Source organism: Amorphotheca resinae, assembly GCF_003019875.1.
Source record: "Amorphotheca resinae ATCC 22711 unplaced genomic scaffold M430scaffold_9, whole genome shotgun sequence".
Lineage (NCBI taxonomy): Eukaryota > Fungi > Ascomycota > Leotiomycetes > Helotiales > Amorphothecaceae > Amorphotheca > Amorphotheca resinae.
Window position 1 is genome coordinate 651809 of NW_020194479.1, and position 22444 is coordinate 674252.

Genomic DNA, 22444 nt, shown 5'->3' on the forward strand with positions numbered 1-22444 from the left:
GAGAGGCTTGATTACTATCTTGCTTTTATATCTCTACTTTGATATCGTTTCTCCTGTGAGCGCATCTGATCTTCGATCGGCATCGGCTTACTTGCGCTTCGGTATGTCGTGCCGAGCGAGGCGAACCGAAACGGCTGGCCCGTGCACCGCTGACTTCATCCGTACATCATCCATCCATCATTCATCATCCACCGTCAATCGTCAATCGTCCATCATCCAATGTTTACTCGCACCTCACGTCTCGTTACTTGGTATCTCCTGTTCCCCCCTCTTCCTTTGCACGACCCGCCGAAATTCCCCTGCTCCTCTTCCGCGCACCGAGTGTTGCGCGGCAGTTATCATTCGTTATGCGGCGGCAGCAAATCAGATTCCCGGCGGCCCGTACGAAACATTCGTATGAGGCATACAACGTATATGTATGATACGCATGCCTTGCCCGCCCCGCCTTTCTGTGAAGATCCAACGACGTAATGTGGGTTGACCGACCATTACTGTGCAAAGGGCGGGGTTCGAGTTCTTGCATCATGCCCTGAGATCTCCCCTCTTCATATTTCCTAGCGTTGCGAAAGGGACCTGTGAGAGCCTCCCAAACCGCCAGACATTCCACTGGCAACCCCTCATCACCCTCTATCAGCCCCTGTCTATCCTATGCTGGAAGTCCCAGCAATCGAATGCTATTGCATGGCATACGGTATGTCCTCGTAATGTGGATTCTTTCATTGGATGCAGCTCGTCCTGCTGCTCTCCCTCTAATGATAAGGGATGCTCATACAGACGTCACGTCCTCGACAGTTTCTCAGAAACGTCATATCATCATAATCTCTGCTCTCTGGTAGGTTCATATGCTATGTATATATACGTGGAGGCGAAAAGAAATGCAAAGGAACAAAACCGCAGTTTCGTTCTATCTATCTCGACCTTTCACCGCCTCCTCTCATCCGCTATTCCACCATTCAATTTCATCCCATCTGCGCCGCAGAATATATAAGGTTCCTTTAACCTCCGCGGCATGCAATCAGCCATTGGAGATATTGCTCACAAAGCAGAAGTAGCTATTTCTGGCGCAATGGAGTCCAACAAAAAGATCGCGGAGATCAAGCATGACTACCGCAACCCAAAGGATGGCGCTCTCCTGACCAGTGACTTTGGGGTCAAGAACCCAACGCATGACAACTGGCTTTCTGCCACTACTGAGGACCGAAAGGGTCCGGCGTTGCTGGAAGATAACTTGGCCAGGGAGAAGGTGAGCTTGATAGCCATCTAAGCAAATATATCAGGCCCTAATGCTTGACTAGGTCATGAAATTCGACCATGAGCGTATTCCAGAACGAGTAGTACACGCGCGCGGTGTTGGTGCCTTTGGTACCTTCAAGTTATACGAGAGTGCGGAAGATGTCACCAGTGCTGGTGTTCTGACAGATACCTCGCGGACCACGCCCGTCTTCATGCGATTCTCAACTGTTCTTGGGTCTCGAGGTAGCTCTGATACCGTTCGAGATGTTAGAGGTTTTGCCATCAAATTCTACACCGACGAGGGAAACTGGGATATTGTCGGTAACGACATTCCTGTGTTCTTTATCCAGGACGCAATAAAGTTCCCGGATGTCATCCATGCGGGGAGTAAGTGATTTCGGGCGAGGAAAATACAAGGGCACGGCTAATCTAGCTACAGAACCTGAGCCGGATACTGAGATTCCACAGGCTCAATCGGCCCATAACAACTTCTGGGATTTCCAGTTCTTACACTCCGAATCCACACACATGTTCATGTGGGCTATGAGCGACCGTGGTATCCCAAGGTCTCTGCGCATGATGCAAGGGTTCGGTGTCAATACCTTTACCCTTGTCAACGCTCAGGGCGTCCGATCTTTTGTCAAGTTCCACTTCACGCCAACCCTTGGTGTTCATTCCCTTGTATGGGACGAAGCCCTGAAGATTTCTGGTCAAGACCCCGACTTCCACAGGAAGGACCTCTACAACGCCATTGAGAAGGGTGCTTATCCAAAGTGGAAATTCGGCATTCAGGTCTGCCCAGAGAGCAAACAGGACGATTTCGATTTCGATATCCTAGATGCTACTAAAGTCTGGCCCGAAGATCTCCTCCCCGTCAGATACATTGGAGAACTGGAACTCAACAGAAATGTCGACGAGTTCTTCACTCAGACAGAGCAAGTAGCCTTCTGCACTGCCCATCTTGTTCCAGGTATCGGCTTCTCCGACGACCCTCTTCTTCAAGGCCGCAACTTCTCCTATTTCGACACTCAACTCTCTCGCCTCGGCGTAAACTGGCAGGAGATCCCCATTAACCGGCCCGTCTGCCCCGTCATGAACCACCACCGTGATGGTCAGAAACGGCACGCCATCCAGAAAGGGAAGTTCAACTATTGGCCCAACCGCGCCTCCGTCTTCCCTCCCGCCAAAGCCTCCGAGGGCGGCTACATCGACTTCCCTGAGAAGGTTGTAGCTATGAAGAAACGTATGCACTCGGCCAAGTTCTCCGAGCACTTCAAGCAACCACAGCTGTTCTACAACTCCCTCTCCGACATTGAGAAAGCCCACCTTACCGCCGCCCTCTCCTTCGAACTTGACCACTGCGACGACCCCATCGTCTACAACAACATGGCTCAACGTCTCTGCGACATCTCTCTCGACCTCGCCCAAGCCGTCGCCGAGAAGACCGGCGCCCCAAAGCCTACCAAAGCCACCACCCCCAACCACAACCGCAAAGTCAAAGGCCTCTCCCAATTTGACTTTAGCCGCGAAGCCCAACGTCTGCCACCCACCATCGCTACCCGCACCGTCGCCATCATCATCGCCGACGGCTTCAACCTCGTCGAGTACGAGGCTGTGAAAACCGCCCTCTCCGCTGCCGGGGCCTTTCCCGTAACCATTGGTCCCAGGCGCCAGCCCGTGATTCCCTCCAGCGGCGGCAAGGGCGTCACCCCCGACCACCACTTCGAAGGCGCGCGTAGTACCCTCTTCGACTCAGTCTACATCCCCGGCGGCGAGCACGTCTCCACGCTCCAAAAGCAAGGCCGCGTTGTCCACTGGGTGCGCGAAGCCTTCGGCCACTGCAAAGCCATCGGCGCCACCGGCGACGCCGTCAAGCTCGTGCAAACAGCCTGTAATATCGACGGCATGGTATACAGCACCGGCGACGTGCTCGATTCCTACGGTGTCGTGACGGCGGCTGGAGTCGGCAAGCCGGAGAGCCTTAAGGAGGGCCTCAAGATGATGAAGGGCGCTAAGCACTTCCTGGACGCTTATGCGTATAGTATTTCGCAGCATCGGAACTTCCAGCGGGAGCTGGATGGCTTGACGAGTTTGGTTGCTTATTGATTGAGCATCTTCCTCCTCCTCCTTCCATTTGTAAATATAAATATATATATAGGTAGGATGATATGGATATGAACATGAATAAAGCTAGTATGGCCTGTATGGATAATCAAATTGGAAAATTCACCATAAACTCAACATTTGTACTGATGGTGAATTCAAATCAAATCAGATCAAATGGTACTTTTATTATTAAACTTTGATCATCATCATCATAATCATCGTCATAAGACCATCCATCTATCTATCACTACTCCAACGCTATATAGGTATAAAGAAACAAATGCCAAATGCAACATAATAACTACTCGCTCTCACACTCAAAAATCTATTAATAATTCTAATCAATCATCATCCTCATCGAACCCAGGCTCTACATCCGCCCATCCACAAGCCCATCTCCTCCCGCCAGACTCACCAGCCACGCGTAGATCGCGGGCCTCATCCGCGTCTTCGCGCCAGCATCTGACCAGATAATCGTCGCCGACGGTGATCAGGCCGCCGCCGTGCGTCCAGCACAGGTTACCGACCTCTCGGTCATGGCCCCGGATGAGCGGGGTGCCGTTCGTCGACATGGGGATGTCGTTCTCGATTGCTGTTCCTCGTGCACTGATGGCTCTCCTCGGTACGCTTCTTATGGGGGGTCGAGGAGGGGCGGCTGCTGCTGCTTCGTCGTTGTCGGCTCGGGAGCGCGGTTGGCGCAGCGGGAGATGGTAGCGCTCGTCGGTGGGGAATAGGACGGCGCATCCGTCACTGCTGCCGACGGCTAGTAGCTCACTCTGGCCATCTTTAGCTCTGCGCATCGCGGATTTCACGTAGAAGGATGTGGCGTGGAATTGCGGATGGCGGAAGCCGTACATGGGGCCTAATCCCTCTTTTGTTTCTCGGGGTGCAAGGCGACGGCCGGGGTTGTCAAGAGATAGCTCAGGAGCGCTTCCGAGGATCAGATGGGCTGTGGAGTATGCGTAGACGGTGTTGTCTTTGCAGAGGGTATATAATCGCGTTCCGGTGCCGTTGAGGTTTATAGAGCTGATTCCAAAATGTCGCCATTGGCTGTGGCTTTGAGGTTGCTTGGTCTGCGAGAGGGCGATATGTTCCTTACGTTTATTGTGTATAGAGCGGATATCCCATAGCTTGACGGAAGCATCTCCTTCCGAAGCTGTGAGTAGAAGATGTTCTTGGCCTTGCGGTAGAAATTGGATTGCGGTGACTGACATGTCGCCTGTCCTTCCCGGAGCTTCACCGCGAGAAGGTAAATCATTGCTAGGATCGGTTCGGCCCAGACGACTGTAAGACGAATACCGGTGAGCGTCAACTATACTGTTGATGGGACGTCCCCATGACGGCTGTCTGGCTGCCGCATGCGTAGTGATAGGACCATTTGGAACATGTGCATAGAAGTGATGTCTGGGACCATCATCCCCCTTGCATCTGAGATCCCATATCTTAACGCCGCCATCTCTACTAGAGGTAGCAAGAATACTGTTGCTTCCAGGCATGAAACGCACTTGTTTCAAGGAGGCTGAGTGATGTGCAAGTACAGAAAAAGTCGTCTGAGTAGCCATATCAACTACCCTTGCCGTTTGGTCGCCTGATGCTGTTGCGAGAAGACTATCGTCCTCAGAAAAGACCATATCGATAATGGCATTAGTGTGAACCCGGAAGGCAAGGTAAACATCTGAGAAGGATGGTTTCGAATCTTTATCAGACTCCAGAAGGCGTATCCGGCCCTCCTCATCGCCTATTGCAACAAGAGAATTGGCTGAATTGCAGTTAGTATTGTTCAGTAATAAAAAGACTATCGTACTCGACTTACTATTACAGCTGGTAGCACAAAATGGGATTACACGATGAGGACCTTCAATGCCGGTGGTCAAGTGAACATCTTCCGGTCTACTACAGAATGATGCAGTCTCATTTTGCCAATCTAGAGGATTATCAGCTTGGTCTTATATTGGGAGGTAGAGAAACATACCATTGACAGGATAATACAGATGTTGACGTGCCCTGGTTGGAGCACCAATACTCAATTGCAACAACCGAGCGCTGATCCCACGGTCCTCCATCTGAACTATCCGCTTCAAAGGCTCTGGAGACTCTTCCTCCTGAATGTTTTTTGAGCTTCGTGGTATCCGCTCACATGGTGATGAAGGGATATTCTGTGGATCTCCTCTCGATTCTCCATCTTGCATGACCATGAAACCAACCTCCTGCTGCTTGTCCTCTAAGTATTTATGTTCGGGGGAGGATTCCGGGGTCTGATATAGCTTTCTGCGCTTCAGGTCCCTGGGGAAGGCGGTCGGGGTGTTCTCTTGGCCAGATATGCTTTTGAAGGGTTGACTCGGACTCGATTGTGGTGCGTTTCGACTGTTGGCTGGACCGCTGATTTCGTGTAGTGCCTGCCGGAAAGAGGACACATTGGATGATCTGAGGGAGCGTGGAGTAAAGAATCGATTGAATTTCCTGGGCGTTATGGAAGGGTTTCGTCTCTCTCTCTTACCGCCTCGTCCGTAGGTTGGTGGATTCTGAGGCGGAGATGAGTGTTGGTTTGATAGTGGGAGCTCTTCACCGATTGGGGGTGTTCTCCTGCCTGGGGGGCTGCTTGAAGACATGATGATAGACAGACAATGGCTCTCGATACTCAATACCAAATCACTTTGGACGGCACAGTTGCTGGAGGCAAGACGAATATGAAAAGTGAGCACGACCACCTCGCGCTTCGCCAAACGCCAAACGCCAAACGCCAAACCCAGTCGCGTCTCCGACGTGGTCGCATCGCCGCTAGTCCCGATACAGCGTCGCCAAGTTCTTATCTTAGCGTCTTGAAGAAATTCCGACCCCGAAAATTTAAATGCGGGCTGGACATCTGGAATTTAGCATCCAGTTCTTAATATTCGACCACACGGCGGACGGGCCCTGATTCGACGCGATGGGTATCCAGAAGAAGCATGGAAAGGGTCGTCTCGATAAATGGTATAAATTGGCCAAGGAGAAGGGGTACCGGGCCAGAGCTGCATTCAAGTTAATTCAGCTAAATAAGAAGTATGGGTTTTTGGAGAGAAGCAAGGTCCTGCTGGATCTCTGCGCTGCGCCTGGAGTATGTGTTGTCATATTATCTTAGAGATATTATTCTAATATATTTTAGTCATGGTGTCAAGTTGCAGCAGAGACCATGCCAGTTGGCAGTCTCATCGTTGGAGTGGATCTCGCTCCTATAAAGCCTATACCCAGAGTTATTTCTTTCCAGAGCGATATCACGACCGAGAAATGTCGAGCTACGATCCGCCAGCATTTGAAAACATGGAAAGCCGATACAGTTCTGCACGATGGAGCGCCGAATGTTGGTACTGCGTGGGTTCAGGATTCTTTCAATCAAGCGGAATTGGCTCTCCAGTCCATGAAACTTGCCACTGAATTTCTTGTGGAAGGAGGAACTTTTGTCACGAAGGTGTTCAGATCAAAGGATTACAACAGTCTTCTTTGGGTCTTCAACCAGCTATTCACGAAAGTTGAAGCTACGAAGCCCCCTTCGTCCAGAAATGTGTCTGCCGAAATTTTCGTGGTGTGTCAGGGTTTCAAGGCACCGAAACGAATTGATCCTAGGTTCTTGGATCCCCGCTCTGTCTTTGCGGAGCTATCAGATCCTACGCCAAACAATGAAGCGAAGGTTTTCAACCCGGAAATCAAGAAGCGCAAGAGAGATGGTTATGAGGAGGGGAATTATACGCAGTTTAAGGAAGTCCCGGCCAGCGAGTTCATCCAGACCACTGATCCTATCGCCATCCTGGGAAGTCTAAACCGTTTGAGCTTTGAGCAACCTCCTAATGGCGACGTCGCGCTCGCTGCTCTGGACAAATTGCCAGAAACCACACAAGAGATCCGTGACTGCTGTGCCGATCTCAGGGTGCTTGGAAGGAAAGAATTCCGTAACCTGCTGAGATGGCGATTGAAGGTTCGAGAGAAGTTCGGCTTCGCCACGAAGAAGACTACCAAGGAAGCTGCGGGAGAGGAGGTCGCGGAAGTGGAGCCCATGGATGAAGAGCTGAAGATCCAGGAGGAGCTACAGGCACTGCGCGACAAGGAGAATGCACGGAAGAAGCGAGAGCGACGAAGGGAGAACGAGAAGAAGCAGAAGGAGATAATCCGAATGCAGTTACACATGACGGCACCGACCGAGATCGGTCTAGAGCAAGCAGGGCCTACAGGCGACGGAGCAATGTTTGCACTGAAACCTATTGATAAGGAGGGCGCCGTAAACAAGATTGCCAAGGGGAAGATGGCTATCCTGACAGAGGCGGAGGCTCGAAAAGATTTTGACAGCGGGTTTGACGACGCAGAGACAGACGAGGAGAGCGATTCCGAAGCGGACCAGCTTGACCGAGAGCTTGATTCCATGTACGAGCAGTACCAGGAACGGAAATCAGAAGTCGACGCGAAGTACCGGGCGAAGAAAGCACGCAAGGAGCATGAAGACGGGGACTGGGAGGGCTTCTCAGCAGACAACCGTTCTAGCGACGAGGATGAGCTTGAGGAGGACAGCAGTGACTCTTCAGATGATGAGGAGGGTCCTTCAAGACGCCCACTCCTGACCGATCTAGACCGGAGCGAGAAGAAGGCCGGCGGCCTCTCCAAGCGCGCGGCCCAGTTCTTCGATCAAGACATCTTCAAAGACATCGGCGGCATCCCAGCCGAGCCTGAGTCTGAAGAGCTCCCCGACGACGACGAAGCCGAGATCGACGCGCATCTCGACCAGCTGGCTTCGCTGCGGCCGAACAAGGTCACGGAGGAGGACTCGGAATCCGACATACCTGCCGCGGCCGAAGCAGAGCCGTCTTCCGCCAGCGACTCAGAAGATGGTTTCGAGGTCGTGAAACGCAAATCTGAAACCCAATGGGAAGATGAGGACGAGCCTCGCAAGGATGGAAAACTCGGTACTTCCCCCCTATTTCTCCCCTCCCAACACAAAAAGAAATAAAAAACTAACCCCCACCCCCCAGACATCGAGATCATCACCGCCGAAGCCATGACGCTCGCGCAACAACTCGCCTCTGGCGAACGCTCCAAGCACGATCTCATCGACGCCTCCTTCACCAAGCACAGTTTCAAAGACCGCGACGGGCTGCCGGAATGGTTTCTCGACGACGAAGCGCGGCACGACAAGCCGCACCGGCCCATAACCGCCGCCGCGGCCGCCGCACTCAAAGAAAAACAGCGCGCGCTAAACGCGCGCCCGATCAAGAAAGTGCGCGAGGCCAAAGACCGGAAGAAATTCCACGCCGCGCAGCGGCTCGAGAAGCTGCGCAAGAAATCGGCGCTCCTAGCGGACGAGGAGGGCATGACGGAGAAGGAGAAGGCGCAGAGCATCGCGAAGCTGATGAGTCGCGCGGCTAAGAAGAAACCGAGAAAGGAAGTGAAAGTGGTCGTTGCTCGCGGTGGCAATAGAGGGATTTCCGGGAGACCGAGAGGTGTGAAGGGGAAATATAAGATTGTGGATGCGAGGTTGAAGAAGGATGTTAGGGCGGAGAAGAGAGCGGCGAAGAGGAGGAAGTGAGGAGGGAGTTGAGAGGGTGATAGAGTTATGTAGGTACTTCTTAGAAGTAAAGTACCACTTATATTAAAAAGTCGCCTAATTATTCTTCTTACTTGAATCGGTCCAAAGCTTACTTACTTACTTTCTCAATCAACAAGTCATTTTTTTTTCAAAACTAATAACAACCCAGCCCTCCTTTCACTTCCTTAAGCCACACGAATTAAAGGAGTAGATAGATAATAAGCAAGTAGTAGTAAATACTTCAGTGAAAGAGCGACGAGGTTTATGTTTTACCTTACTATGCGTTCTCCGCATCAAGATAGATTCCTACGGGTCAAATCACAACCACGATACATCACACACAACTGCACGACGAGTTGAAAAAAAAAGACACCCTTTTCAAACATTTCTCTCTAATTGGTATACCTAGATAATAGACCAGGACAGAGAAAAAAAAGCGCCTGTGCGTTGAATATATGCCCCGCTATACACGAAATCCTTACACCTTCCTTCCCCCCACGATGGGATGAATATGGAAAATACCGCTATGTGCAGACCTGGGGATTTTAAAGAAAAAAAAAAGGAAGGGAAACTCCGCGCCCGCTATCTGGTGACTGAGATTTGTAAGGGGGGCCCTTGTCCTTTTCTATGTGGTGTGATGCGCGGGGCCTGGGAAAATGGGGTTATATATGTTCGGGATGTCGAGATGCGATTGTGAGATGATGTGGGGTATGGATGGATGTAAATGATGGTGAACTTTTGGAGGCGTCCTATAGGTGATGGTACCGTTGTGGTACGGTGGTGGCGTGAGAAATGTTTCGTATCGTCGTCTTCGAGCGTTTGATGGGCAAAGAAGGGTATCCGTATATCGTGCTGTAAGGTTTGCATTGGTGGTATTGATCAGAGAAAGCCGGATTCGGCCAAAACCCTATTTCCACCACTGTGTAAGCGCATTTCTTCCACACTTTGCTAGCGCTTCAGGAATTGCGAGCTTCACATCTCCTCGTGGCTCCTCTAAGAGGAAGCCGCCTGGGAATAAAGCAGTCAGTCTACCTAACGTACCTCACTATTTTTTCATCCTCTCGTTCACGCGGCTCAACTGCCAAACTCTTCTCATACATCTCGTGCACATCCCCGGCAGCTTGCATATTGCTCAATATATACTCTTGCAGCTCTGAGACGGGCTGTAAGGGATAAGGTACGTTCTGGTATTGTTGGATATCGCGAATCACTTCAGCCGTCTTGGCACGTTTGGCAAAATTGATCAATTCCGTCTTCTTGATGACAGAAGGGATACCATCTTCGATGAAGGTGAGATCGGTCAGGTACACCCCTGATTATGTAAGCTGCGATTCATCCACAAGATAGGGGGGGGACGTACCAAAGAAGGGAATGCAAGGTGGATTGGCGAGATGCAAACTCTCTCTGTATTCACCAAAGTTCTTCGTACTGCCCATAAGACGGCGCATGGACTCCAACACCGCTAAAGTCTTCGCAGGGACCTGGTCCCAAGTGCGCTTCAATCGGTGGATCGGTGCTGTACCGAGCGCAGAGATGATGGATGTGAGTGTCGAATAATTATTGAGGGCGCGGCATTTCTATCATGGTCAGACCGGAATATCAGGAGAAGGATATAGAACTTACATCAGCTACAAGAACAAAATGCTTGATGACAACAACGCGCTTCTTGACATCCAGCTGCGTCAATATCATTTCCGCCACCCAGTTGGTCAGTTGATTCGAATGGAGAATCAGCGCCTTGACATTCGGTGCGGGCTCTGGATCACCTTCGGCCACTTTCTTCTGCCAGGTCTTGTTCAGGCACTCCGTGGGTTTGATCTTGCCATAGAGTTTTGACTCGACAATGGTCAATTGTCGAGCGAACTCTGTGACGTCGATATCCAGGAACTTGAGCTTCTTCATGTTCTTTGGCATGATAGGCTGGGGTGTCGATTGATTCAGTGTCAGCACTAACCGCTTTGCGGTAGTATCTTGTCCCCGTAACCGTTGCTCCAGCACTGTCATCAGCGGACCAGAACCAGGAGTCTCGGTCGTCTTGACGGTATCTCTCGCAAACGTATACACGTCGCGTATGAGAGCCTTCGTCTCTTCGCTTTGATCTTCCATCCAGAAGTTGTCAAACCAGCTCTTCAAGATATTGACAACTCGGAAACGAATGGGCTTCTGCTTGCGGTCTCGCCAGATCTCGTAGTCACCTGGAGCCAGGCCTTCCGGCGGCTGGATCTGAAACCGCATTACCAGATACTCGAACAACTCCCGAGCAGTAGTGAATGAGCGATAGGTCAACAGGAAGGTGTTGTTAAAGCTCGAATCCAACTTGTCATGACGAGTCAGCTGTTCAACCAATGCCAAGAGCGTTCCACCCTTTAGCACGGGAGGCTGGACCTTCGTGTCGTATGAGATATCGTCTTCATGGTCTAATTTTAAGCAGTCGGGTGTGTCATCTTGCTGATTCCTGCCAGGCTCTTCCCCGAAGAACTTCCTAACTTTCGAATTCTCACCCTTGCGGTAAGGAGGAGCTGGATCGCCCTCAGAATATGACACTGATTGACCAATGCCAGCCAACCCTGGCCGTAGGATGTTATTGATGTTGCCACGGGAGTATGTGGGTTTGTGACCGGGACGTTGCTCAGCCGGCAAGCTATCACCTCTTCTTGGATCGCGTGCGCGGCTATCTTCTCGAGGGGGCGATATTTTGCTTTCCTGCTGCAGCATCATTTCCACTTGCTCGCCCAACAGTTGTAGTGAAAAGGCGACATGAGACGAATTTGCCTCGAGCGACTTTGCACATTGTCGGACGTTGTTGAGCCGAGCCTCGAGTGATTCCCCTCGTACTTCTGCCCACTCGTCACCCAGAGGTGCTGAAACTGCCTGGCACCCCATGATTAGATCCGATACGTTGTCGTACAAACCTTGCTTGTACGAAGCAAAGTCGAGCAACTGAGGGTTTTGGAAGGTGTTTCCAAGAGACGACAGATTGATTGACTCGATCGCAGATACCCACGGCTTGAACATTTCCAAGACCTTTCGCGCTGCTGTACAGACATTGTTGCCAATAATCTCATGTCGGTAAGGGGTAATGATCTTGTCTGAAACTGTGAGGTGCTCCTCCAGCTTTCTGATACTTGAGATTAGCATTCGCTTCAGGTCATCCAACCGTTCCATCAATTTAGCATCCAGGATCGCAGTCGGCTCTATGTGATTTTCATCCTCGTCCAGATAATTGGATGTCATTGGATCTTGGGGACCAAGCCCGTTGTTTTGCCAGCTTCCACCGGTAGTGCTCCCAATAACGAATCCTGGTAGCAGTCTAGGGATCTCTTCCCCGCGTTGTTGTCTGGCAACCTCGACGTAACTGTAGACTCCTAATAATACACCATCGGCTTCTTGTAAACACTTTTGATATGAATCCGCGCCAGGCCAGTCTGCCGCGGCTATATGTGAAGAAATGACAAGTTTTGAAAACTTCGACATCATATCCCGGAAATGTGGATATAGCGCCTTGTTTGTAGATATAATAGACGGTTGGCCAGAATGGTTGTCTGTTGTGCCTGAGCCGGCTGCAAGTAGTAACCGAAGATGGTCCGATATATCTTCGGCCCGGGGTACATATTCTGATCGATCATTGTTATTGATCGCTTCCTTGTACAGATCCACGGCTCTCTTCATATTGGCTACAAGTCTGTTCCATGTTAAGGGGGCAGCTATTCCATCATCAAAAAAGGACCGAGGCAGCGTTGCGGCATGTGGCGGGCCGAGTGAGGGGTTTGTAAAGGAGGTGAGAGAAGTTCCAGTGGTGGGCAACGTGCTTCCCATGGAAAGAGTCGGGTGCGAGAAAGTATCGCCGCGTTGTCGCCTGGTAGGGGACATTCCATTGTTCATCGAATCCATGGATGTTGCAGGGGATATCCCGTCCGAGAGCATTGACTGGCGCTTTTGGGGTTAGCTTTAAGCAACACAAAAATGGTAATGCGGGGAAGCCTAGACTTACCACATAGGAACTTTGCGAGGCCAGCAGGATAGATTCTCCTTCCATTTAAGATGCAGAATTCCCGTCAGACTCATCGTCCTCATCTTGCATATAGCCTCGGGCCATCATTTCCGTCGGCGGCCTCGTCTTCTCTGGGATATTGACATTCATTCGATTCCGAGGTCCAGTCTCCGTAGGCGACGATGGCGATTCTAGGAGTAGTTCCATACTGCTCTCTCCAGTCTCGGTATTGAAGTAGAACAGCCGCCCATCTGGGGTGGCCTGCGGTATCCAGAAATCGGCCCTGGTCCGTTCACTACTGCTCATTCTGTCCATCTGTAATTGCGTCCTGTCTTCCCGCTCCGACTCTGCCTCATCTTCGTACTGATCCTCGTATTCATCCTGTTCATCCTCCTCTTCATCAGCGTCGTCATCAATATCCCCTCTGGCTCCATCTTGATTTCCGTCCAGGCCATCTTCGGGATTCGTGATGACCTGACAGTAATTGCTCGGGAACCAGCCGCGGACACCATTGATGACCCCATCCCACCAGCCGCTCTCCAGCTGTGTGATAACCTGTATTATATCCCCCTCGTGGAAACTCAAACTCGTCCTATCATCCGCCTCGTAGTCGTAGAGCGCCCGCACGTACATCACCGGCTGCGGCGCATTTCCCAACAATCCGTTCATCAGAGGCGGTGATCTCTGAGCCTTTGCGGCTCTCGAATTCTGCGACTCCAAGGGGAACCCGTTAGATGATGTTGAACCAGATCGGCTGCCTAGGCGATCGCGTGGTGACACTTCCTCCTCGTCGTACTGAACAACAGTCTCGGCGATCTGACCTGACTTGGTCGAGTAGTTGCTGAAATCTTGCGAGTTTTGCTGGTCAGGGAATATGCCGTTGCTGCGGAGTGTCATAATCATCGTGATGTTGGGTCGATGCGGCGTGGAGGGATCAATCAGTCATCGTCAGACCCGCTCCTCCCGTTGTGTAATGCGTGGATGTGGTCGTGAAGCCGGCGCGCGTGTATCCGGGGGGGGGGGGCCTCCTCACCGAATCTCAGAATCTGGGACGAGGGGCAGGAAGGAAGGAGGAGGAGTCCTCTTCTGCTATACTGGGGGATTTCTGGGGATCGCGACGTGAGTGGTCGGTTCCTACGCTTTCGGCGGGTATGTAAGCATCCAATTCGCTGGGTTTGTCTGCCACCACGGGGCCGAGACGAATAATAAGTCAGTCTTGCTGACAGACAATCCGTCGTCACTATACGGGGCAGAGCACAGGTTTGGTTGATCGAGCCGCGGGGGTCGGGGACAGCAGACTCGCATTCAGGAGGTGAGGCCGAGGGGTGATAAGTTTGGGCCCCAAGTTTCAACCGGCTGATTGGCGATTTGGAGCGACGCGAGGGGCGAGCGAGCAGCGACTGGACTGGTCTTCGGTAGGCTGTAGCACCGCTATAGAATCCAACGGGATCTCGACCGGGGGGGGGGGGGGTTCGAATAATAGCAGACGACGACGACGACAACGACGACGACGACGACAAAAGGGACGGGCTGGGGGGAGAAATGTGGGAGTATCACCGCTCGACCCTCGAGCAGTTATCGCGGTCGGGGAAGAGATTGGCGGAGGGAGGGCCTCTGGGAAACCCCGCTATGCCGCAAACGCTCTAGGCGAGGATTTGTCGACAAGACCTCCGTGCGGTGGATTGTTGACAGCGGACAGAGAGGTGGACGCTGGACATACGATATCTGAGTCGCAGAGTCTACGGCTGCACCGATGCAAATACATGCGCCTGCACATATACATATACATGTATACGGATCTGGACCTGGATGTGTATATATGGGACATCTACCTATCTATCTCGAGGGTCCGGCGCTCTCGTGAGCACTGCGGGGTATAGGGTAGGTAAGCTGGGCATGCACGAGCGAACACAACGAAGGCGAAGTGATGATTCTCAGGCAGCAGATTCCCTCACACTCATGGTCACGTCGGGATCAGATACCCTTATTATGTGCGACCTCAGAGCCCTCTGTGCGCAGCTGAGCGACGTCTGCCAGGCTGTGCCGGGGAAGCTGAGGCAAGAGGGGCACCCAAGAGGCCGGCGAGAGGGCATGGCCGCTCATTGACTCAGTTGACAGTCGTTTTGCTCGAGTTACATATGTCTTGCAGGATAAGTGGTCAAGCAGCGGCCAGTCCGGCTCCTGGAACCAGAGGGGAGAGCCAGGAAGAGGAAAGGGGGTCTTGGATCTCCAGGAGCCTCCGACGGCCAGAGAGGAAATAGGGAAGATGTCAAATTGTCAATCGATCCACACAGTGCACACACACACGGATCCGCACTCCTTGCAAGATATCTATACGTGCGGTAACGTAGCCTCTTCCGCGCAAGGTCTCATCACCTCAGCACACAGGGCGGACGAAGCGATGTCGAGCGAACGTTTTCGTCCCCAAGCCACAAAAAGCCTTCGCTTGCGCCTGGCAGCTGCAGATGCCATGGCAGGTCTGCAGCGAGTCGGGAATTTCTGCTCCACGGATGTTGTAGGGCACGTATCCCACCGCCTCACTCGAGGCCATACACGCGACCAGCATCCCAATTCTGTCACGGTGGATTCTGGAGTAGAGACAGAAGCGTACGGTACGGGGAAAGGAGACGGCCAAGCGTGGACGTTGGAAGCCTCCATTGTCTAGATTGTAGATCCGTAGGGCGTGCACTGAGCCCCCGACCCCTTTCTAGGCCCCTTGCCGGACAGCTTCCGTATGAATGGCAAATGCTGTCTGCCAATATTAATATATTTATATATTAATCTCGCCGACATGAGCTCCGGGTGCGAGTGGTTGGAGGCGATCCGTTCATGCGAAGTACGAATGTGTTGGACTGTCTCCTCCATCTCAACCGGAGAGTCTTGAGCACATCCCACCCCGGAAACGCTCCAGTCTCCGAGCATCTGCCTCTCCTGTACCTATACAGCAGGTCCCTCGCCCACCGTTAGAGATCTGCCCACCGTTAGAGATCTGCCAACGGCCCAACGCACTCCTCTAGGCTCTCTCCCCCATCGTAACATCCTCCCTCCTCGTCCCTCCAGGCTCTCCATCTGCATGAGCACCTCACCTCACCTCACCTCACCTCACCTCACCGTACCTTACCTTACCTTACTGTACCTTACCAATGGAAGACCCCGCGCCTCTCGATCTATGCCAGATCACGTGTCCCACCCTCCTCGGCTCGCCAGCACGGCACGGCTAGGTAGCCCAGGGGGGATCTTCAGGAAAAAGATCAAGTATCTCCGGCCGGACGACAGCGCCCTACCATCATCCATGCATCTTCTGTGTAACGGTCGGAGCGGCACGGTACAGTAGGGCATGCGAAAAAAAATGGCATGGCATATTGACTAGGGGGCGGGATGGGAGGGAGGTGTTTCGAGACAGCCGAGCGAGCGAGCGAGCTCTCTCGGGATGGATGGATGGATGGGCTGTGCCTGGAACACGCAGGATTCGTAGGGAAGGAGGCGCGACGAGATACTCGTTTCGCTCGGGAGAGAGGGGGTATTCGTGGGATAGTAGATAGATAGATAGATAGATAGATAGATAGGTATAGAGTTCTGGTTATTAATGAAGCTATTCCCAGCCTCTGTATCTCTATCTCCAGATTTTGATCCTACCTACCTCACTTTACCTTACCTAAAGTTACAAATAACAGAACATCCCATTAACCAACCCCGACCTTTACTCTCCTCTCCTATCCTATTCTACAATTAAGGTATCTGCCCCTTCTTAAGGTATATTTAAGAAAGATCTCACACTTAGAAGGATAGGATGGGATTTAGGTATTCATGTGCTATAGTTGGGATTTGGGATTCTGCGAGATTCTTACTTTACTTTTTCTTTTACTGAGCTTGTTTAGGGGAGGGGGGGGTATGTCTGCTTTCTAGAGTCATTCATGGTTGATTGATTGATCTTCTGATTCTACTTCTACTGTACCATAGATCATAATATCATCATCATCATCATCATCATCATCATCAGTAGGTCCATAACCCCCTCCCCCCCCCCCCTAACTAACTAGAAAGAAAAAATCACTCTCCTCCCCATCACATGCCTCCAGGCAGGCCAGGTCCAAAAAATCTCAAACACTCTTTCGTTACACTTACTTACCTTACTTACAGTTACTCACAAGACGATAGATATCCAGTCATCACCTCAGCTCCTTATCCTAATCAACAATAAAGCTATTACCTTACCTTACCTTACTTTACCTTACCTTACCCTTATCCATCACCCGTTTTCTTTTCGTTATCACGGTGTTCGCTTGCCGGATCATGATACTCCACTCACTATAGAGAGGAAAGAAGCCGTGGCAGGTACCTCAGTTCAAGAAGCCTTGTAATAACAAACGGTGTAGCACTGTAGTATTTAATAGTTAGGATATGATAGGTTGGTTGGCAACTTGGCGGGGAGGTAAAAGAGGCGGTCACTAATAATGGAACGAACGCAAGTAGGTAGCCGGATTGATATTCCGTCGTCGCGGTGAGCGAGCCAGCCATGTGGCAGGACAGGGAGGCTCAGAAATGTAAGACATGATATGAAGCGTCGTTAGAATTTGATGAGGCGGATTATTAACGGTTGGTCGTAAGTTGTAACTTGGTACTAGGTAAATAAGAGATAGTAAGGTAGTAAGTAGTAGAGATTGTGGGTGGCATGTGGCATGTGGATAGATGCGTGTGCGCACTGTGTGGCTGGCTTTTAAGAGTTGAGTAAGGTATCTTGAGAGGGAGGGAGGGGTTGAGAGATAGATGAACGAGTGAGTGAGTGAGTGGTTTTGCTCTTTTTTTTAATTCCTTCCTTGCCTTCCATATTTCTTTCCCATCCCATCCCATCCCATCCTATTCAATTCAATTCAATTCCATCAAATTCTTCAAAATATTCCCCTCCATCATCCTCCCCCCCCTCCTCTCGCACATCCCCCAAACTCCATAATCCGAAATCTCTCTCTCTCTCTCTCTCTCTCTTCGTGTTCCGGAAACCCCTGAAAGCAGGGCAGGGACAGGACAGGAGATTAGGAGCCGTCGACCGAGCTGCCTCTTTGGTGGTGGGGCCTTGTTCGCCTCGGGCCCTAGATAAGAGACGGAATCCGACCCGACCCGAGTTTTGAGTTCGGCTTGGCTTGGCTTTGGAGGGGAGTGTAAGGTCAGGTACGGAACGGTACCTTGCGCGATCATCGAGATGCGAATCGGATTATGCTCATTTCATGTGTGCATCTGTACATACTGTAAGTAAGGTGTGTATATATACCACTGTGTCATTCAGATACGTCGCCATAGAAGCTTCCTAGGTATCTATCCACATCCAAGCTCTCTATCTATCGTACCTCGTTCGATTTAATCATCCCGTACCTATTGTACCTATACATAACTCCCAACCGACCGGAATCTATACACACTACTACTCACTCCCTCGTAAGAAAAAGTTGCTCATGTCCACATCCACATCCACATCCACACATCCATGATCCATCCATCCATGATCCATCATTTCCATCAAAATCCCTGGCCCTTCCTTCTTACCTTATGCAGAGCGAGGCGATCCCTGCACAGCCGCCGATCGCTCCAACAACGTGCGCGCCATGCCCGAAGCTGTGTGGTGCGGTGTTACCGAAGGCGTGGAAGGACAGGCCCGTCCCACTCGTGTGGTGGAATCCGGAGGCCGAGACGAGTCGATGAATGAAGAGGTTCTTTGGTTCTTTGTGAAGAATGATGTTATTATCTGTCTATATAGATAGGTAGGGAGGCAAGGAAAGGAAAGGAAAGGAGGGATCCAAGCAACTGACTGTCTAAACACCTCATCATCAGGTACCTACAGACAGACAGACAGAGAGTAAAAGCACAAACAACAAAACAGTTCGCAGCCGGATACAACAGGACCCGCACACACACCTCACTCCCGTCAGCTACCCGAGATCACATGACCGACCCCCCCACCCCACCCATCCCATCCCATCCCATCCCGCGGCCCCCGTCCGTCCCGTTACCTGTCCAGTAGTCCAAACGCGTGTGCGTGCGTGCCAAGAAGATCCCACGAATCAATCACACGAAACTCCCCTACCTACCTATATTACCACCCCTCCCCTCCATAAGTACCTAGCCAGCCCATAGCGAAAACTACTAAGCTAGGTTCAGGAACAGGAAAGGGAAAAAGAAGAACAGAGAGAGTCAGAGACACTACCGATGGGCGCCCCCCCCCTCCCCGCGGAACCCGGAGCGCGACGCGATGTCCCAAGGAAAAGAAAAAGCTAATCCCCCAAGGCCCGGCTCTTGGGATTGGAATCTCGTTTTTTTGGGGAGGGGGGGAGGATCGGATCTCGCATTTTGGTAGGTATGTGATGTTGTAGTAGCGCTAGGTAAGGTAAGGTAAGGTAAGGTAGCTAGGGAGGGAGGGAGGGAGGGAGGGAGGGAGGGAGGGATGGGATATGTAAGGTAAGGTAAGGTATGAACTTGTGCTTGTTTGCTTGATTCATGAAGACGGGAGGAGAGGAGAGGAGAGGCTGCTGCTGTACGCTGGCTGGCTGGCTAGCTACAACAATACGTACCTTATTCTGTACAGAGTATGTATGTACCTTATGCAAGGTACATACATATCAGATATCAGATAATGCCCACGTGTGCTCTCTTCTCTTCTCTCTCTCTTCATGCTTTTAAAAAGCCCCCCCCCCCCACGCATCCCACATCCACATACACACAAACACGAAACTAAAAAAAAAAAAAACCAAACACTTCCATAGCTACCTACCTTACCTTCCGGCTCATAGCAAGGTACCTATCTATCTATCTATCAATCTATCCGAATCCCCGGTACCACACAAACGAAAAAAAAAACGAAAAGCTGGAAAATATGACGAGTAGTATTCTGAATCCCAATGTCTCGGGCGACTAAGGTAGCTAGGGTAAGGGGGGGGGGGGCCAGCCATAGGTATTTATGGAGCTTGGAAATTTGGTTGCGCGCCGCGGATAGGTACCGGGGGACGGGGACTACTGAGTACTGACTCGGGTTGGTAGGGTGATAGATAGGCTGATGGATCATCGTATTTTTTTGAGGGAGTGATGGATTGGATTGGATTGAGTGATGGATGGATGGATGGATGGATGGATGGGATCATGGAGGGGAGTCCAGTCTGTGAGGGGCTGCGGATAGGTAAGGTAAGGTAAGGTAAGGTAAGGTACCTGAGGGATGGAAATTTGGTCAATGGCATAGCATGGCATGGCATGGTAGCTGGAATCTACCTTACCTAGGGATGGAAACCTTACCTTAGGTACATATCAAACATATCATATCATATCCTATCGATCGCATCGCATCCCTTTAAACAAAACGAAACAAAACAAAACGAAACAGAAAAAGCAAAAGCAAAAAAAAAAGATATCTATCTATCACGAGTCATTCCATCCTCTCCCTTCACTCCCATCCCATCCCCCTCTTACCTTACTCTTACTCTTACACTTATCATCCCATCCTATCATACATTTTCTCACCACGCACACTGACTGCCCCTCCCCCCTATCCCATCTCCCCCCTTATCCCATCTCCCACCCGTTTTCCATACCATCCATCCATACCATCCATCATCTATCTATACAATCTATACAATCTATATCATCTTCACACTACACTACACTACACCACGCTATACCATAGATCCCCAATTCGATTCGATTCGATACCCGATGGACAATGCACATGCAAATGCAAATGCAAATGCAGCGGCAGACTCGGGGAACCGTTACCCTAGCACCCGCGACGCGCGCTACCTTGAGCCTTGGGTGGGGCGTTACCGTAAGGTAAGGTAAGGTAAGGTAAGGTACCTGGCTTTAGCTTGGCTTTGACCTACCTGCTGCGCGCGCTGATCAGAGAAGAGGGAGGGAGGGAGGTTCTTTGTAGATAGGATCGGGAAGAAGGGATAGATAGATTTGATTGATTTGTTTAATCATTTACGAAAGATATCAATTTTTCTGAGGGGTATTTTTTGTGTTTGGAGGGGCGAATAGATAAGGTAGATAGGGTGGAAGTGGAATGGGATGAGAAAAAGAAAAGAAAGAAAGAAACAAAAGGGACAAACAAAACAATCTAGATGCGAATAATGCGAAATGCGAAATGCGAAATGCGAAAAAAGCCCCCACGCGGCAGCTACAGCAGGACGTTCCCGGCGGCAGCACGGGATCCCAAGCCGCCGGCGGGGCCTTGCGTAAGACAGCTGCGAACTTGCGGGAGGGCGGGAGAGAGGCGGTATACAGCAGTAGTTAGTTAGTCGGTTGGGGTTTGGGTTGGATTGGATTGGATTGTGCGGTGTAGTGTGTAGTGTGTAGTGTGGTGTGGTGTGCGGTGAGGGGGGAATGAATGTGTATACAGGGCATGTGACTTGGCGGTGTGATTTGTATGTAAGGTAAGGTAAGGTAAGTTGGATATGTAGGTAGGGAGGGAGGTAGGGAGGGAGGGACGGATGTTATGTGAGGGGTGATTGATTGCTCGGCCCCGCTCTTCACATGATAGATAGATACGGTATGATGGCTGCGTTGAGAGGGGGAGGTACCTTAGAGAGGGGGGCGGGAGAGAGGGGGGCAGAGAGAGGGGGAGAGAAGAAGAAGAAGAAGAAGAAGGACAGAAGCAAGAAAAGAAAGGGGGAGTGAGAATCCAGGAGGGGTAAAGGCACAATAAGGGGGTATCTATCTATTCTAGAAAAGTAAGACAAGACCTGAATGAAATATGACGATGCGCCTGAGATTTTCCAATAATCCAAATTCAAAATCTCCGTCTGATCCAGATGTGCTGCTGCGCCTGCAGGAGATTTGATCTCTCGGGGCTGTGTACAGACAGACGCGGTACATGGATGATGGATGTATATGTAGGTATATGTATAGGCAATGTACATGTATGTATAGTCTATAGACAACGAACAGACAGACAAACAGACGTGTACAACGAACATCTTCTTTTCTTTTCTTTTCTTTTTTTCCCAGGCCTCCAAGTAACCACGCACCCCCCGCGCTCCCTTCTCATTGACAGATAGAAACGAGAGTGCTGAGTTGGCGCATTATCGCTGTCAATGAGCGCGTGCCCGCCCATCGTGACCCGAGTCAAATCATTATAGCGAAGTGATCTTGGCAGGGCGGAGGATTCTCAAGTTGTTTAACTTGTTTGCTTGGAAAGTTTGGGGGGGGCAATGATACCCCTCCTGAACCTGAATCAATGACGAGATGCCAGCGAGTCGCGCGTGAGGGAGGGGGGTTCATTGGTGTCGAGGCAAAGCCTTTCCGCGGGGCGAAGAGAGAGAGGCGTGTTGTTGGATCTGGGTTGATCGGACACCAAGTGGCACGACTGCACTATCGGACGGTAGTACGGGATGGGGGGACGGACTACTGAAGTATATACTACTTGGTGTAGCAGTAGACTGTAGTTAGTAGTATACTGTACCTACTTGAGAAGTAGTTAAGGGGGGGCAGTGATAATGGTAACAATGGTAATAGTTACTGGGGGAATAATAGTCGTGGTGATCGTGGGAGAGTAGGAATAGTAATAATAGTCCCAGCAGCTGTAGCAGAGC

At 51.0% G+C, this 22444-nt stretch overlaps 8 protein-coding genes across 8 annotated transcripts; 4 read left to right on the plus strand and 4 right to left on the minus strand.

Moving 5' to 3' along the window:
• Positions 1-1009: 1009 nt before the first annotated feature.
• Positions 1010-3339, plus strand: M430DRAFT_52159 (hypothetical protein; the record flags this gene model as incomplete). Its single annotated transcript, XM_024868277.1, has 3 exons — positions 1010-1243; positions 1296-1620; positions 1673-3339. The coding sequence occupies 3 exons, from the start codon at positions 1010-1012 to the stop codon at positions 3337-3339; spliced, it is 2226 nt and encodes a 741-aa protein (XP_024718955.1).
• Positions 3340-3543: 204 nt separating this feature from the next.
• Positions 3544-6011, minus strand: M430DRAFT_143462 (hypothetical protein). The gene is made up of 3 exons (XM_024862826.1): positions 5312-6011; positions 5153-5263; positions 3544-5098 (listed from the first exon to the last, which is right to left on the minus strand). Exons 1-3 carry the CDS (start codon positions 5946-5948, stop codon positions 3681-3683), a joined length of 2166 nt encoding a protein of 721 aa, XP_024718956.1. The 5' UTR covers positions 5949-6011; the 3' UTR covers positions 3544-3680.
• A 254-nt stretch (positions 6012-6265) lies between these two features.
• Positions 6266-8887, plus strand: M430DRAFT_29543 (hypothetical protein; the record flags this gene model as incomplete). The annotated part of the gene is made up of 3 exons (XM_024865885.1): positions 6266-6433; positions 6482-8267; positions 8334-8887. The coding sequence occupies 3 exons, from the start codon at positions 6266-6268 to the stop codon at positions 8885-8887; spliced, it is 2508 nt and encodes an 835-aa protein (XP_024718957.1).
• An 859-nt stretch (positions 8888-9746) lies between these two features.
• On the minus strand, positions 9747-13885 carry M430DRAFT_60145 (hypothetical protein). Its single transcript, XM_024868843.1, has 6 exons — positions 12949-13885; positions 12879-12888; positions 10511-12820; positions 10248-10464; positions 9929-10199; positions 9747-9895 (listed from the first exon to the last, which is right to left on the minus strand). The coding sequence occupies exons 1-6, from the start codon at positions 13779-13781 to the stop codon at positions 9844-9846; spliced, it is 3693 nt and encodes a 1230-aa protein (XP_024718958.1). The 5' UTR covers positions 13782-13885; the 3' UTR covers positions 9747-9843.
• Positions 13886-14348: 463 nt separating this feature from the next.
• Positions 14349-15543, plus strand: M430DRAFT_43791 (hypothetical protein; the record flags this gene model as incomplete). Its single annotated transcript, XM_024867648.1, has 2 exons — positions 14349-14889; positions 14990-15543. Exons 1-2 carry the CDS (start codon positions 14688-14690, stop codon positions 15541-15543), a joined length of 756 nt encoding a protein of 251 aa, XP_024718959.1. The 5' UTR covers positions 14349-14687.
• Positions 15544-19801: 4258 nt separating this feature from the next.
• M430DRAFT_36177 (hypothetical protein) lies at positions 19802-20158 on the minus strand. Its single transcript, XM_024866883.1, has one exon. The coding sequence runs from the start codon at positions 20111-20113 to the stop codon at positions 19823-19825; it is 291 nt and encodes a 96-aa protein (XP_024718960.1). The 5' UTR covers positions 20114-20158; the 3' UTR covers positions 19802-19822.
• Positions 20159-21266: 1108 nt separating this feature from the next.
• M430DRAFT_263156 (hypothetical protein) lies at positions 21267-21959 on the minus strand. Its single transcript, XM_024865370.1, has one exon. It carries the CDS (start codon positions 21827-21829, stop codon positions 21383-21385), a length of 447 nt encoding a protein of 148 aa, XP_024718961.1. The 5' UTR covers positions 21830-21959; the 3' UTR covers positions 21267-21382.
• A 2-nt stretch (positions 21960-21961) lies between these two features.
• Positions 21962-22375, plus strand: M430DRAFT_36178 (hypothetical protein). Its single transcript, XM_024866884.1, has one exon. The coding sequence runs from the start codon at positions 22090-22092 to the stop codon at positions 22261-22263; it is 174 nt and encodes a 57-aa protein (XP_024718962.1). The 5' UTR covers positions 21962-22089; the 3' UTR covers positions 22264-22375.
• Positions 22376-22444: the final 69 nt, after the last annotated feature.

Coding starts and splice junctions, on each gene's coding strand:
- M430DRAFT_143462 (XM_024862826.1), bottom strand. CDS start 5,948: ATGTCTTCAAGCAGCCCCCCAGGCAGGAGAACACCCCCAATCGGTGAA. Junction 5,264..5,311: donor TCTGTATTATCCTGTCAATG/GTATGTTTCTCT, acceptor ATAATCCTCTAG/ATTGGCAAAATGAGACTGCA. Junction 5,099..5,152: donor TTGTGCTACCAGCTGTAATA/GTAAGTCGAGTA, acceptor ACTGCAATTCAG/CCAATTCTCTTGTTGCAATA.
- M430DRAFT_60145 (XM_024868843.1), bottom strand. CDS start 13,781: ATGATTATGACACTCCGCAGCAACGGCATATTCCCTGACCAGCAAAAC. Junction 10,465..10,510: donor ATTTTGTTCTTGTAGCTGAT/GTAAGTTCTATA, acceptor TGACCATGATAG/AAATGCCGCGCCCTCAATAA. Junction 9,896..9,928: donor GAGGATGAAAAAATAGTGAG/GTACGTTAGGTA, acceptor CTTTATTCCCAG/GCGGCTTCCTCTTAGAGGAG.
- M430DRAFT_36177 (XM_024866883.1), bottom strand. CDS start 20,113: ATGCCATGCCATGCTATGCCATTGACCAAATTTCCATCCCTCAGGTAC.
- M430DRAFT_263156 (XM_024865370.1), bottom strand. CDS start 21,829: ATGTTCGTTGTACACGTCTGTTTGTCTGTCTGTTCGTTGTCTATAGAC.
- M430DRAFT_36178 (XM_024866884.1), top strand. CDS start 22,090: ATGACGAGATGCCAGCGAGTCGCGCGTGAGGGAGGGGGGTTCATTGGT.